A 16,334-nucleotide genomic window follows, 5' to 3' on the forward strand; every position below is an offset into this window, starting at 1 on the left:
TTATATGGATTATTACCACTTTTATACCCGTTTTATTCTATTCGAACTCCACATTTTGAAGCAAGATGATCATAATATGTGTTTTTAAGCTTGTATATATCAGATTGTCGTGCATCAGAAACTACATTTTAACACAAAATGAATATAAATTAGAGCACATTTTACGAAATCTAAATGATTAAGTTGAATTTGACACCATAAGGGTGGAGGTGTAAGAAAAAATCATAGTTGAGAGGGTAGATGTAATTATCCAAACAAGAGGTTTTTTTTCTCGTAAATTGACCATACCTCAGGAGGTGATTATAATTTACCCTATATATGATTAAAATTTCATCAACTAAACCGAGAATAGCATTACGGCACAAAACGAAATTATTTTTTTGAGCCAAAAGCCATAATGTACCATAAAGAGAAAAAAAAAAAGATGTAGTTTTAGGGCCTCTTTTGTTAGACTTATTTTAAATGGGTGATAAGCTCTTACGAGTTTATTTGCTATTTTTACTCATAATAAGATCTTAAATAAAAGAAAAAATTAGTTAGAGGTCCATTAAAAAGATTCTCTATAACTATAAGGACACGCGTATTTTGCCATTTTGTTAAAAGTCCTTGTGCGCTCCCCCTCTAACGAAATCGCTTAGGAAAACTGACAGTAACAACGGCGCGGTGATTTGCATAGCTTAGTTGCAAATTTTATTTATATTAATAACCAACAACTTAGTTAAAATACAATGAAGGAAAAAACTAAAATAAGAATACTGCTTCCCACAGCATATACACAAATTACACAAATACCTTAGTTACACAGCTTAGACAACTTATTTGCATTGCTTAGTGACACAACTTAGTTAAATAAGGTGAAGAAAAAAAAATTAAATCTCTGGTGCATACATCACCACCAACGTTACCATCATCGTCACCATCACCATCACCAAATAATTCATAATATTTTTTTGATTTGGTTTCCATGATTATTAGGTTACAACGGATATGAATGAGTGTAACCAAAATCATATGTGGGCGTACAAGTGTGGTTGCTTATGTGTCTACGTATGTATGCATTTATGTCTGTACCTGTGTGTAGAGCTTCGACGATGGCAACAGCGGAGAGCGGAATTTAACTACTATGGAGTGAAGCAGGGTTGGATGGATCTGACGAAGTGAAGCGTGTTAAATCAATTTGACGTAATGAAGGCGAAATGAAGAACAAAGAATTTTTAGCAAATTTCCAAAATCCGTCTTGTCTTGATTTGAAAGAGAATTTGTGCCCAACAATATTTAGCAATTGCCCATCAATAAAAATGTGGAATATATGTACTTATTACAAAAACACTCTTATTTTGATATTCAATAGCTCATAAAAAAAATCGTATTTAAAAAAAATTACCAAACATTATGAAAAATCTTATAAACTCTTGAGCATATTATAATTATTTTTAACAGCTTATAAGCTCAACCTTTTCTTTTGATTTATCAAAGAGAAATGTTTAATTTATTTCGGGGAAGATTAGTACTCCCAGTTCATTGGGCTGCAAATATAAACCCTAACCCTAATCTGTTTTCTTTTTTCCCTTCTCCTCTCACTCCAAAATTCAGCCGTCCTTTCTCTCAATTTCCATCTTATTTTCCCCTTATTTTCCATCTTCTACATCTTGTTCCGACAACCCATCAACAAACTCGTCGAATTTCGACAATCTATGGCCAGATCCGTCGAATCTCAACAATTCATGGTCAGATCTGTCGAATTCTGGCTATCCACAGCCTACTCCATCAAGATCCGGCCACCTCGGGAAGTCCAGCCAGATCCCGCCGTCGACGCAATATTTTGGATAAAAACTGGTTTATTGGCCAGTTTCAAGGTTCACCGGTTCCGGCTGGATACAATTGCCTAATATTCTTATTTATAAAATAATAAATAAATACGGTAAGCGCTCATACTTTTCCCTCTCTTCTCAAATTCAATTCCTCTCCATTTGTCTTATGTAACACAATTCGCTCCATTTCACTTTCTTCGTCTGGGTTCCTCCGAGTTTCACTTTATTCGTCTGAGTTACTCCATTTCAATTCATAAGTTACTTCATTTCGAACCGTGCGGCCTTAGCTCAGGAATAACTTAAGAAGATAAGAGAGCATTGTAGAAAATACTTTTATTGCTTAAGTGCTTGGATGTTGAATTCTTGTTGGATGCTTACAAATGAGGACCCTACCCCTATTTATACTAGGCCACCTCCTTAATGGACGGTGGAGATCTATTTGATCTAATGGCTAGGAGTTGTTCACTAGAACACTCCAAAATATTCTTACAAAATATCTGGGTTTTAGAAAGCTTTCTAGAATATTGGCCTAACCCTATTTGGGCTAAATCTTGGGCTTCTTAATCTCCCAACCCAAGGACACCCGCAAAAAGGTTGGGCCAAACTAGCGGGCCGTGACAGTAAGTACTCTTCGATTTGAGTTTCACTTTAGATTTTAAAAATTGATTGATATGAATTTCTCTACTCGCCATTTTACTGTTCGTCAAACACATCTCTAACTTTGTGTGCGATTTTGTGTTTACATCAATTTCTCTACTCGCCAGGTTTACGTTCGTCAAACTTATCCCTAATTTTGTGTGCAATTTTGTGTTTATGTTGATTTTCTAATTGATGACTTTTTCGCCTGTTGCTTGTAAAACCTTTGAATTTTAAATAAATTGCGAATTAATTGCTTGTGAGACAAATATGTTCAAATATGACTTACATGAGAGTATAATTCGGTTCAATTTGTTCTTCAAATCTCTGTACTCTCGCCTTGTTACTGTTTGTCAAACTCATCCCTCATTTTGTTTCCGACTTTATTTATGTTGATTTTCTGATCGATGACATTTTTGCATGTTATTTGTAAAACCTTTGGATTTGAAATAAACTGTGAATTAATTGCTTGTGAGACAAATATATACAAATATGACTTAATGAGAGCATAATTCAGTTCAATTTATTCTTCAGAGCCCTCTAATCTCGCCATGTTTCTGTTTGTCAAACTCATCTCTAGTTTTGTGTGCGATTTTGAATTATGCCATTTTCACTTGTTGCTTCTCGATTTGGAGTTGTATGCTGCTTGGCAATGTCTACTTGCTATGTTGACCGTAATTTTTGGACAAATTGATTTTACTCTTATCTTTCTACATTATTGAGATTAATTTTGACTAGAACTAAGTTGATAGCTTCAGTTTTGAACAGAAATGGCTTTTGCTTTTATCGAGATTTAATTTTGAAAATAAATTGATTTAATTGTGTTGATGAGATGAATTATTTGCTCTGTTCAGGTGTCTCGGAATCTCCGTCATTCAGTGGAAGATAATTTCCTCAGTGATGATCAATACCAGTTCATGCACCAAGTAGAACATGGTCCATCGAGTTCTGAATTAAATGGTACAACCTCGATCAATCCCGTTCTGAACCCACTGCAGAACTTCTTATGCTAACCATGGCTTGAATCAGAACCTCCCATCCAAAGGAAATGTTGCAATCTCGGACACTTCCCTTCCGAATCCACTGCAGAACTCATATGTTAACTAGGGCTTGAATCAGAACCTCCTCTCCGGAGGAAATATTGCAGCATTGGTCACTCCTAGCCTGAACCCACCTTGGAACCCATATGCTAACCAGGGCTTGAATCAGAACCTTTTACGGGCCCATGTTGAAAGACACTCCTACTACACGTCAGCGGGACCAAATACAGAAGAAAGATAAGCAGATTGCTGGAAGTTCTTCTAAAGTTTATGGGCCCATGTTGAAAGACACTCCTACTATATTTCAGCTGAAGAAAGATAAGCAAATTGCTGGAATATCTCCTAATGTATATGGGCCCATGTTGGAAGACACTCCTACTACACTTCAGCTGGACCAAAAGATAACCAGATTGCTGGAAGTTCTCCTAAAGTTTATGGGCCCATGTTGAAGGACACTCCTACTACCTTATGTTCAATATATATCATACTGAGTTTTACCCTTTATTTTACCGATTTTTTACTATTTATTTGTTGAATTTTTCTTTTCACTTTCTGGATGAGAACTTCGCCGTACAACACGCTTGGGAAGTCTCAGCCACCATTGCAACCTCCTTTAAATGTGCAATCATCCAATTATCAACTTGCGAAGTCCAGCCAGATCCCTCCGTCGACGCAATGTTTTGGATAAAAATTCTCTCCATTTGTCTTATGTAAGACAATTTGCTCCATTTCACTTTCTTCGTCTGAGTTACTCCATTTCGATAGAGATCTTTGTTTAAGTGCTTGGATGTTGAATTCTTGTTGGATGCTTACAAATGAGGACCCTACCCCTATTTATACTAGACCACCTCCTTAATGGACGGTGGAGATCTATTTGATCTAACGGCTAGGTGTTGTTCACTAGAACACTCCAAAATATTCTTACAAAATATCTACAATGAAGGGTTTTAGAAAGCTTTCTAGAATCTTGGCCTAACCCTATTTGGGCTAAATCTTGTGCTTCTTAACCTCCCACCCAAGGAAATTGGCAAAAAGGTTGGGCCAAACTGGTGGGCCGTGACAGTAAGTACTCTTCGATTTGAGTGTCACTTTAGATTTTGAAAATCGATTGATCTGAATTTCTCTACTCGCCATTTTACTGTTCGTCAAATTCATCTCTAACTTTGTGTGCGATTTTGTGTTTACATCAATTTCTCTGCTCGCCAGGTTACTGTTCGCCAAACTTATCCCTAATTGTGTGTGCGATTTTGTGTTTATGTTGATTTTCTAATTGATGACTTTTTTGCCTGTTGCTTGTAAAACCTTTGGATTTTAAATAAATTGCGATTTAATTGCTTGTGAGACAAATATTTTCAAATATGACTTACATGAGAGCATAATTCGGTTAAATTTGTCCTTCAAATCTCTGTACTCTCGTCTTGTTATTGTTTGTCAAACTCATCCCTAATTTTGTTTGCGATTTTGTTTATGTTGATTTTCTGATCGATGATATTTTTGCATGTTGCTTGTAAAACCTTTGGATTTGAAATAAATTGTGAATTAATTGCTTGTGAGACAAATATAAACAAATATGACTTACATGAGAGCATAATTCAGTTCAATTTGTTCTTCAGAGCCCTCTACTCTCGCCATGTTTCTGTTTGTCAAACTCATCTCTAGTTTTGTGTGCAATTTTGAATTATGCCATTTTCACTTGTTGCTTCTCGATTTGGAGTTGTATGTTGCTTGGTAATGTTTACATGCTATGTTGATCGTAATTTTTGGACAAATTGATTTTACTATTATTTTTCTACATTGTTGAGATTAATTTTGACTAGAACTAAGTTGATAGTTTCAGTTTTGAACAAAAATGGCTTTTGCTTTTATCGAGATTTAATTTCGAAAACAAATTGATTTAATTGTGTTGATGAGATGAGTTATTTGCTCTTTTCAGATGTCTCGGAATCTCCGTCGTTCAGTGGAAGACAATTTCCTTAGTGATGATCAATACCAGTTCATGCACCAATTAGAACAGGGTCCATCGAGTTCTGAATTAAATGGTACAACCTCTGTCAATCCCGTTCTGAACCCACTGCATAACTCTTATGCTAACCAGGGCTTGAATCAGAACCTCCCATTCGGAGGAAATGTTGCAATTTCGGACACTTCCCTAATCCACTGCAGAACTCATATTCTAACCAGGGCTTGAATCAGAACCTCCTCTCCGGAGGAAATATTGCAGCATTGGTCACTCCTGGCCTGAAACCACCTTGGAACCCATATGCTAACCAGGGCTTGAATCAGAACCTCCTATCCGGAGGAAATATTGCGGCATCGGTCACTCCCGGTCTTAACCCACCTCAGAATGCAAATGCTCTATGTACACTGACAATGGTAAAAGAAGCACTTCAGCGGGACCAAAGATAGAAGAAAGATAAGAAGATTGCTGGAAGTTCTCTTAAAGTTTATGGGCCCATGTTGAGAGACACTTCTTCTACACTTCAGCGGGACCAAAGACAGAAGAAAAATAAGCAGATTGCTGGAAGTTCTCCTAAAGTTTATGGGCCCATGTTGAAAGACACTCCTACTACATTTCAGCTGGACCAGAGACAGAAGAAAGATAAGCAGATTGTTGGAAGTTCTCCTGAAGTTTATGGGCCCATGTTGAAAGACACTCCTAGTACTCTTATGTTCAATATATATCATACTGAGTTCTACCCTTTTCTTATTGATTTTTAACTATATATTTGTTGAATTTTTGTTTTCAGTTTCTTGAACAGGTTGAGAACTTCGCCCTACAACACGCTTGGGAAGTCTCACCCACCATTGCAGCATCCTTTAAATGTGCAATCATCCAATTATCAACTTGTGAATGTGAAATTGAACATGTTAACCTTGTTTGAAGTATATATAATCCCTTATTTTGAAGTATATAATCTAATTTACTTTGTCGAACAGCTTGTTTGAAGTATATATAATCCCTTATTTTGAAGTATATAATCTAATTTACTTTGTCGAACAGTGGTTATGGGGAGTCTTCCTGAAATTTCTCAGTCTTCTTCTGGATAATTACTGATTTTTTTTTTATATATATTATCGAATGTTTATTGATTGTTTACTATATTTTTGTTAAATTGTCCTTTTCACTTTCTTGAACTGGCTTGCAATTGTTAACGTTCAACATCATGTGCAATCGGACAGGTGAAAACAAAGTATCCTTATCTCTTAGTTTGAAGTGTACGATCTAATTTACTTTCTCGAACAGTGGTTATGCTGGAACTCCAGAATTGTTAATTCCTGAAATCTCGAACCCAAAATCCTAAACCCGAAACACAAAAAATCCTTGTTCGAAGTATATATAAAACTAATTTATTTTCTTGAATGGTGGTGTGTATTGTGGAGTTACTTCCTGAAAATTTTCAGTCATCTATTTATTTACTGATTTTTTAAGTTTGCCCGAAATTTCTCAGTCCTTTACTCTGTAATTGCTGAATGTATAATATATCTTGAACTTGAACAGGTTGAACCCTCTTGGAATGACTGGCCCTTGGCATCAACAACCTAACAAGTAAGTGAATGAAAATATATATGTTTGAAATATACAAAATCTTTTTGTTTGAAATAATATTAACCAATTTACTTTCTCGAACAGTGTTTATGGGGTAACTCGACAACCAAGTTTGCCTGAATTTTCACAGTAAGTAATCTTGTTTTAATTGAATAATTAGTACGTAATCTTGTTTTCAAATTGATTGTATTTTATTTTCAGGAACAAGATGCCTCAATTACCACATCGTTCTTCGGATGAATCATTCCTGGAAAAGTAAATACAATTTCAAATTCCGCAAGCCATTTCTTCGTTGGAATTTCTTAGCAGATTGCGGTGCTGAGATGTTGGGATGAGAGTGAAGATTTGAAATTAGAGGTGGTACCAGCAAATTGAGCAGCAGTTTGGGCAGAACCCCGTGTTTTATTGAGCAACAGTTTGGGCATCATAATTTGACCGTACTTCAGGGGTGGCCATAATTTGATCTAATAATTATAAAAAAGAGAGTGAATGAAGCTCCGGGCATTCGGATTTAGTAGATTATGGTTGCTGGGTTACTCTAAAGAATAAATAAAAATATTTTCCAGAATTCCAACATCTAGAATTATATATAAAGATTGAATGGGGGCAAAAACAAAACAAAATACGAACAAGCCATATAATTATAATAAACCAAACCACAATTCATCACATTCAAAACGCCCAAAGAATAATTATAATAAGAAAAAAGAAAAAAAGAAAAAAAGCACAGAATACCCAACTTAGGTGAAATGCTGGCTTGAAGAAAATAAACCAAATAATTATTTATTTTAGGCCCATGCGTATTTATTTGGTTTTAATTGGACCCGAACCCGAAACCCGAAAACCCAGTAATTATTGTGGGAGTAAATAAATAAAGAAATTCATCTTTAGACCACTGAACATCAAAGATAATATGTCAATCAAATACAAATTTGAAACTTCATAAACTTGTACATCATAATACATTAATATCATGATTAAGTAGGGGATTTAATAATTAAAACAAATAATTATAAAAAATAAAAAATAAATGTTTCCATAATCGACATCGATCACTCATTCTTATTTCCTCGTGTTGCCATTCTTCTTCCTCGGAGTATGCTGATGAAACGACCGCGGACTATATTCAATAATTACGAAGAAAAAAAAATGTATTAGCCCGAAAAAAAAAATCCCAAAAAAAATAAGAAAAAGGCAAAATTACGAAATTACCCGCAGCTTTGTGGAACAGACCATACAGGTGGCCGAGATTTTCTTACATTTTCCGGCAAAGACAGATAGTTTCTCCAGTCCCGAAGAAGTATTTTGAGATCGTGGATTTTATTATCCAAACCGGCACAGCAGTTTGCATGCATTGTGCAAACTAAATTCAAGTCTTTGCTCGGTTGACAAAAGCCTCCGAAATAAGCCGTGTCGAGAAACTTAATCTCTAGCCCGATCGTCTCCTTGATTAAGGGGTCGTACTTAATCTTGTCAAGTACGTCTTGATCGTGTTTTCTCGGATAAGACTCCCTTGCATTGTACCAGAATTTGTAGAACTCGATCGTCTGATTGCTCGATTTCGCGTAGTTGAACCCTCCGTTTGGTGCATTGTTCACGTCGGAGGGGTCGCCTTTGAAGTTGTCGCACGATATTTGAAAGTTTGTGTCTGAGTAAAAATGCGGGAATGGGTTTCGTAACCACATTATATCCGCGTCCTCCACAAATAAACCGAAGAAAAAAACTAGAAATTAATATTGTCTTAATAGTTAGGGATGGAAATTGGATGGAAATTAATAATTTCCGACCGATTCTGATCCGAATATTTTTCATTTTGGATCGACATTTTACAATTTCCGACTCCGAATTTATTTATTTTAAATATTTAAAAAAAAAATCCATTTGCCTCCGAAAATTACACGTATATGATCATTAAATTTATGCATTTCATATTATAGGTGGCTAACCAATTAGAAACTATGACTTCTGTCTATTCCAATCCGAAAACTTTCAATTTTGGAACCATTTTATTTATTCCAAATTTTGAAATCCCATTTTTTTTAACGGAATCGGAATTAGTTTATCACATTAAAAAATGAATTTTTTTTTTTTTCATTCTGAAAGTGCTAATTCCGGTTCCATCTGTCCGATTAAGTACAATATAATATGTAAATTCAATAATAAATGATTAGAAATACTCAATTGAGTGATTTCACTTACCGTGAAAACGAAATTGTATCCGATCTCGAGAACATTTCGAAGAAAGTCAATCCTTCGCCACATCATCAACAAATAATCCGGGGTCATGAAATGCGCCTCACCGGCAAAGTCGACACCTTTTGTAGTTAGAAAATAGCAGTTGAAATGTGTCCTTAGGCAGTAATCGAACGCCTTTCGGTCGAGACAAACAACCACCAAATGCTTAAGAAGCCAAAGTGTGTCGTTCCCGATTTTAAAGCTCTCGAGGAAGAGATCGAATATCGAATCCGGTTCTATCCATGCTTCGTTTAGGGTCGTTATAATTACCGTTTTGTCACTCATGGCTGCCCTTTTCAATACTTGCTCCAACCCTAGCTCTTCACTTACCTAAATAGGTATATATAATAGAGATATATAGACAAATTAGTTTGAATTTTCTTTTATTTTATTTTATTTTTTAATTTTTATTTCTAGTATTGAAAAAAAGCTAATTAAGCTGAACATAAGTGAAATGCAGATTTTTCAGAGCAAATACGAATAATAAAAACATTAAATACGAAAAAAAATTAATAATTTCGACGTACTTGAGTTGAATTGTTTGCACGAGACAAGGAGAATGAATAAATCGATTTCGGGAAAAACCGAAAAGGGCTTGCATCAGCTTGATAAACGACGACGCACGTTAGTGCAACCATAGTGAACAGTAGCACCACTCTACGGACGCGGTGGAAGAAGAAGAAGCGGTTCTTATTGGTGTTCAGATGGTGGTTACCGCCGTTCTCCGGCGGCATTTTGCCGCCTATAACAACACTTCCACCACCATCTAAATCCATGATGTAAACAGAGTAATGTAATAGAATAGACTTTCTTGACTTTAGATTCCTATATATATAATATGATCATCATTTATTAAATTTTGCTTGGATTAAAGTGAAATTTGACTTGAGGCTAGAATTGGAAAAATAGTGTCACGTGCTTGTTTGCTGGCAAGAAAAGTAAAATCAAATAGGAGAGATGTTTTCTTTTTCAGGAATGCCCATTTTTCTCTGGATTCCTCTACTTTAATTCACTATTTTACCATTTATTATTTTATTTTATTTTAATTTTTTTTTTGGTTTTCTTGATTTACAGTTTTACATACTCATAGCTTCTTTATTTCGTTTCCTATTATGAAAATTCATTAATGGTTGTAGCTTTTCATTCATTGAAACAAATATAGATGGTTGACAAATGCTCTTCATCGAAATCGGGTTTTTTTTTTTTTCTTCTTTTTTTTCTCGCAAGATGGCTCGGCTCGTGCAACGTGGTTTTACCCAATGCACGTATGTAGCTGCAATTTTCTTTGTCAACCAAAATAAAAGATAGGGACTTGTATAATTCCTAATAATTAAATATGAACGTGTGTTGTACATAAAGAGGTAATGGTTTCTCTTACTTGGCAATTGAAATTGACTTTTTCAATTGAGTTTTATTTATTTACAACTCTTTGCAGTTGAATTTAATTTAATTGTTTTTTTATAACGACTTTTTGTTTCGATGTTGAGTTGGGTATTTGCTTGAATAGTCTGTTTGGCTATCTTTATTGAAAAATAAATTATAGAAAACATCAGTAAATTACGGTTACCCCTGACGTAAGATGAAATTACGAAAAAACCCCTCTCATTTGGATAGCTACAACTACCCTTAACTATGAATCTTCTTACACGTTCATTCTTATGGTATTAAATTCAATATAATCTTCTAGATTCCGTGGAATTGTCTCTAGTTTGTACTCGTTTTGTGCAAAAGATGCAGTTTCTGATGCACCACAAACTGATATATACAAGCTAAAAATCACATATTATGATCATCTTATTTCAAAATGTTGAGGTGGAACAGAGTAAAACTGGTACAAATTAAAGAATATTCCACATAACCTAAAAAATTCCACTGAATTTGACACCGCAGGTGTGGACGTGTGACCGTAATTTACCCCAGAAAACATAGCTGAAGTTTTGATTTTGTTTAATGAAACTTAGCTAATCCTATAAATTATGAATATGCTAATGATATTTCTTTAAATTTTTCAGTTTTGCAGAATGCACAGAACACACATTATAAACAATTGGTACATAATCATCTCAAATTTAAGTATCGAATAATTTAATTTTGCTGTTTAACTAACCACTATCTAAATAATAATTCTAAACAATATCTATATATTGCTCATCAAATTATATCAAAGAAAATTACCTAAAATTTTCCTTGCATCAACATTCTTCTTTCTTGGTGTATGCTGACCAAACGAAGCAGGGCTGAAATACATAATTATGAAAACAATTAGCCAAAATGCTGAATAAATGTATAAAAATGAATTTTTTTTTTGAAATTAATTAAAGATTAATGGAAAAAAAAAATAATTACCCGCAACTTTGTGGAACGGACCACGAAGGCGGTCGATTTTTTCTTACATCCTCCGGCAAAGACAAATAATATCTCCAATCATCGAGCAATATTTTAATGTCATGAATTTTATTATCCAAACCAGCACAACAATTTGCATGCATTGTGCAAACCGAATCCAATTCTTTAGGCTGACAAAACCCTCCGAAATAAGCTGTGTCAAGAAACTTAATCTCTAATCCAATCTCCTTAATCACCGGACTGTGCTTAATCATGTTAAGCACGTCTTGATCGTGGATTCCCGGGTACAATTCCCTCGACTCGTACCAGAATTTGTAGAACGCAATCGTCTGATTGGTCGACTTAACGTAGTTAAAACCTCCGTTGGGTGAATTGTCCAAGTCTATAGGGTTGCCCCAGAATCTGTCACATGAAATTTGGAAGTTTGTATCTGAGTAGAAATGTGGGAATGGATTTCTAAACCACATTATATCTGCATCCTGCAATAAAAAAAAATGGAACCAATTTTTAATTTTTTTTATATATATGAGTTTATCGAATTGTAAAAAACTCCCCGTATTATTAATATTAGCAAAAAATTATCTATCATGCTTTTTCTTTAGCATACACCCCCCCTGAAAAGTGTGTTTTTAGGGGTAGTTTCGTAAAAAAAATTGAATCATAGGTGGTCTTTGCTAACAAAATAAAATGAGGGGTTATTTTAAGGATTAGAGAAAATACAGGGGTGCCGAATGCAATAAACTCATATATCAAGAGATAAATGGGATTTATTGCATTTAACACCCTTTTGTTTACTCTAATTGTCAAAACATCTCTTCAATGTTTTAAATTTTAGCAAAAGCCCCATCAGCAAACTGCTCCCTAAAAATGCACTATTTAGGGGGTTATGTGCTAAAAAAATGCATTGTTGGGGTTTTTTTGCAAATATTTCTAAAACAGTTTTAGCAGTTCGATACCTCACAGGGGTACTAAATACAATAAACTCGAGAGAAATGTATATATATAGATATGTACCGTGAAAACGAAATTGTATCCGAGCTCAAGAACATATCGTAGGAAATCCATTCTTCGCCACATCATCTTCAAGTAATCTTGGGTCATGAAATGAGCCTCAACGGAGAAGTTTACGCCTTCGGTTTTGAGGAAATAGCAGTTGAGTTTTAAAACTACTTGGCAGTGGCGAAATGCCTTTTGGTCTAGAGTGACAACTAATAAATGTTTAATAAGGAAATTTGTTTGGTTTCCGATTTTGAAGCTCTCGAGAAAAAGATCGAAGATCGAATCGGGTTCTATCCACGCTTCGTTTAGGGCTGTTATGATCACTGTTTTGTCTGCCATTGCTGATTTTTCCAACACTCGTATCAAGCATAGCTCCTCATTGTAATTTCTCTAAATGTATACATACATATATATAATAAACAAATGGGAGTTAGATACACATATTTTCTCAGAGATATATACTGAATTTTGACTATTTAATCACGGCGAATAATATTGATATGTAATGATAATTGCTTCATTTACTAGTTATATAGCTGAAAAAAGTTTTTGGTAACAGTATATATACATATATATACACATTCCTTCTTCCTATTGAATCTTTCAAGAAAATTATTACCAGTATATTGGAATTTATTGCATCCGGCATCCCTGTATTTTCTCTAATTAGCAAAAACTCCCCTATGATCCAATTTTATTTGGCAAACTACCCCCAAGGAACTCACTTTTTAGGGGATTGTGTGGGGGAAAATATAGTTTTGATCCCTCAATTTTGCACCAATTTCAAATTTGGTTCCTCATGTTCACAAAAAAGACATTCGATCCATCATGTTTAAAAAATTCAATATTTTTAGCCATTTATGTCAATTTTTCGTTAAAACTAACGAAATCAAGCGTGTGCCCATCACCTACTTAACTGACGGACTAATGGTAAATTGACGGAAATGACAAAAAATGTTAGATTATTGAAACATGAAGGACCAAATGTGTGTTTTTGAACACGGGGACCAAATGTAAAATCGGTGCAAACTTGAGGGATAAAAACTGTAATTATCCCGGATTGTGTGCCTACAAAATGTACTGTGGGGTTTCTTTGCTAAAATTTATATCACGGGGGATTTTTTTTAGCAATTTAATAAAATACAGGGGTACTAAATGCAATAAACTCTACATTGTTATACACACACAATTACACAGTTTACACTAATACACATTACACACACACACGGTTGAGTGTGTGAAATGTGTGTGAAAGTCGTTGGATCCCCTTGACCAATTTAACTTGATCAATGATCATACACCATTGATAAACAATTAGCGACGAAATTAAAGAGCGTATGAAAATTAGCGACGGAAACTTACAGAAGATGAATTGCAGACGGAATCGTATGCATGAGAAGTAATTGAGAGGGAAGAGTAAATCGATCGTCGCAAAATCTGGAAAGGGCTCTCAGAAGCTTGATAAAGCATAAATGACGTCAGCGTGACCATAGCGCACATCACCACCACTTTCAGGAGGTGGTGATTGAAGAACAAATGCCTCTGGTTAGGGTTCAGGTGGTGGTAGAGGTAATCGCCGCCGCCGCCCAACTCCGGCGACAATTGCCTGCCTTTTCTTCCACAATCTGAATCCATGAATTAATCGGTAATTTGTTTGACCGTGAATCTGTAATTAAATTTGATTGGATTTGGATGGGGTTTGAGTGAAGGTGAAAGCACTATCTATATAATTGAAAGATAAGTGTGTGTTTAATTTAAGGAAATTATTAATTAATCTGATTAGGAATAGTTTAATTCATTCATTATCTACATTAACTCCCCCTATTAATTAGTGGATGCGAAGGGTTTGTGATGCTGCACCCGAAGAAATACACCTGGTAATTATTAATCATTGATGTGGTGAAGATTAACGGTCAATAATCACCCCTAACATCAAATTAAATATTAGACTACAACTTCATTTTCACTAATAACTTAAGTAAATTAAATCTCAAGGTTGTATATATTCGTGTTTTTTTTTAATATATATTAGAAGTTATTACAATTTTTAATTTTCCAAAATTTGTGCGTATATTAATAAAGTGACCAAATAAAGGAGTTAAATTATCATCACAAAATAAAAAAAAAAAAGAAAAAAAAAAAAAGAAAAAAACAGTTAGTATAGTGGTGTTATGAATTATGATCACTTCACCACAATGCAAAATTTCACATCAGACTTCCAACTTTTTTTTAACTTTTTTTTTATTTTTATAGTTTTCCAATCGAAAGAAAACCGGAACGGTTTAAAGGCGCGATGCCGCCCTTATTTCCATAATGCCGTTAGGGACCCAATCTAGTGGTCGCTGCTTATCGTGGAGATGCACGTATGGACACTGTGGACTCACATCATCCAGGACCGACTCCACTAGCATAACGCCGTCGGGGTCCCAATCGTCTACTTTGTGTGTAACATGGAACCCCATCTCCTGCAACTTGAGCACCTTCTCGTCCGTCGCCAATGGCAAGTCCTTAATAACGATTTGCACGCCAAACAGTATACCTAACATCTCTAAAGGCCTAGGCAAATGTATACTCCCATGCTTCGCATACCATTCTAGTACATAATAAACAAGACATTAAAAAATATAAGGTAAATTACAACCACCCCTGAGGTATGGTCAATTTATGAAAAAACCCCTCTTGTTTGGATAATTACATCTATCCCTCGACTATTATTTTTTCTTACACCTCCACCCTTATGGATTTCGTGGAATGTGCTCTAGTTTGTACTCGTTTTGTGTAAAAATACAATTTTTGATGCACCACAATCAGATATATACAAGCCAAAAAACACATATATTATGATCATCTTGCTTCAAAATGTGGAGTTCGAATGGGACAAAATATGTACAAAAGTGATAATATTCCATATCATCTAGAAGATTCCACTATTATTTATTATATTCAGGGCCATCAAAAAAGAATTATTTATTTTAGGGCCAACTTTTCATATATGCGTATTGATCTGGTTTTAATTGGATTGGGCTGGGATAAAATACAGTTTTCACTTTTCATCCATCAAGTTTGCACTGATTTCACATTTGATCATTTATGTTCGCGAAAAATAAATTTGGCATCTCATGTTTCAAAAATTCAACATTTTTTTTATCATTTTCATCAATTTTACGTTAATTAGTACTAACCGAATCAAGCGTGTTTTCATCACTAATTTAACTGATAGACTAACAGTAAATTGAGGAAAAGAACTGAAAGTGTTAAATTATTGAAGCATGAGGGATCGAATGTGTTCTTTGTGAAAATGAGGGACCAAATGTGAAATTGGTGCAAACTTGAGGGGTGAAAATTGTAATTTTCCCGATTGGGCTCAATCAAATACTCCCTCCGTTTCCTATATTGTCACTTTTCATTTTTCACAAAGATTAAGAAACTCAATAAATATATCTTGATTTTAGAAAAATCATATAAAAATGACTAAAACAGCCTTTAATATTTAATGATTTATAAGAAAAAATTAATGAATAGAGTTTCATTAATAAGGTTAAAACAGGAAAAATGCATTTAATGTAGTATTGGAAATCTAAAGTGCACATAATATGGAACAAAAATATTTTTAAAAAAAGACAGTTATTGTGGAACAGAGGGAGTACAATTATGAAACTTCATATTCATTAATACAGATTCCATCCCTCAAGTTGGCACCAATTTCACATTTGTTCCCCA

General features: G+C 34.6%; 2 protein-coding genes across 2 annotated transcripts; both read right to left on the minus strand.

Annotated features, from left to right (window-relative positions):
- Positions 1-7,936: 7,936 nt before the first annotated feature.
- Positions 7,937-10,090, minus strand: LOC105957862 (uncharacterized protein At4g15970). The gene is made up of 4 exons (XM_012981836.2): positions 9,797-10,090; positions 9,234-9,599; positions 8,247-8,731; positions 7,937-8,154 (listed from the first exon to the last, which is right to left on the minus strand). The coding sequence occupies exons 1-4, from the start codon at positions 10,043-10,045 to the stop codon at positions 8,097-8,099; spliced, it is 1,158 nt and encodes a 385-aa protein (XP_012837290.2). The 5' UTR covers positions 10,046-10,090; the 3' UTR covers positions 7,937-8,096.
- A 1,153-nt stretch (positions 10,091-11,243) lies between these two features.
- On the minus strand, positions 11,244-14,357 carry LOC148772571 (uncharacterized protein At4g15970-like). The gene is made up of 4 exons (XM_088816575.1): positions 13,977-14,357; positions 12,630-13,004; positions 11,616-12,094; positions 11,244-11,506 (listed from the first exon to the last, which is right to left on the minus strand). Exons 1-4 carry the CDS (start codon positions 14,247-14,249, stop codon positions 11,431-11,433), a joined length of 1,203 nt encoding a protein of 400 aa, XP_088672701.1. The 5' UTR covers positions 14,250-14,357; the 3' UTR covers positions 11,244-11,430.
- Between the last annotated feature and the right edge of the window lie 1,977 nt (positions 14,358-16,334).

Source organism: Erythranthe guttata, chromosome 1 (assembly GCF_056151865.1).
Source record: "Erythranthe guttata isolate IM_541 chromosome 1, IM_541, whole genome shotgun sequence".
Classification (NCBI taxonomy): domain Eukaryota; kingdom Viridiplantae; phylum Streptophyta; class Magnoliopsida; order Lamiales; family Phrymaceae; genus Erythranthe; species Erythranthe guttata.

Bases quoted from the DNA above. Each gene is read 5' to 3' on its own strand.
- LOC105957862 (XM_012981836.2), bottom strand. From the start codon at position 10,045: ATGGATTTAGATGGTGGTGGAAGTGTTGTTATAGGCGGCAAAATGCCG. The intron at 8,732-9,233 runs GTAAGTGAAATC...TTATTTGTGGAG, and splicing joins GATACAATTTCGTTTTCACG to GACGCGGATATAATGTGGTT. The intron at 8,155-8,246 runs GTAATTTCGTAA...TATTGAATATAG, and splicing joins TCTGTTCCACAAAGCTGCGG to TCCGCGGTCGTTTCATCAGC.
- LOC148772571 (XM_088816575.1), bottom strand. From the start codon at position 14,249: ATGGATTCAGATTGTGGAAGAAAAGGCAGGCAATTGTCGCCGGAGTTG. The intron at 13,005-13,976 runs GTAAGTTTCCGT...GTATACATTTAG, and splicing joins CCGTCTGCAATTCATCTTCT to AGAAATTACAATGAGGAGCT. The intron at 12,095-12,629 runs GTACATATCTAT...TTTTTATTGCAG, and splicing joins GATACAATTTCGTTTTCACG to GATGCAGATATAATGTGGTT.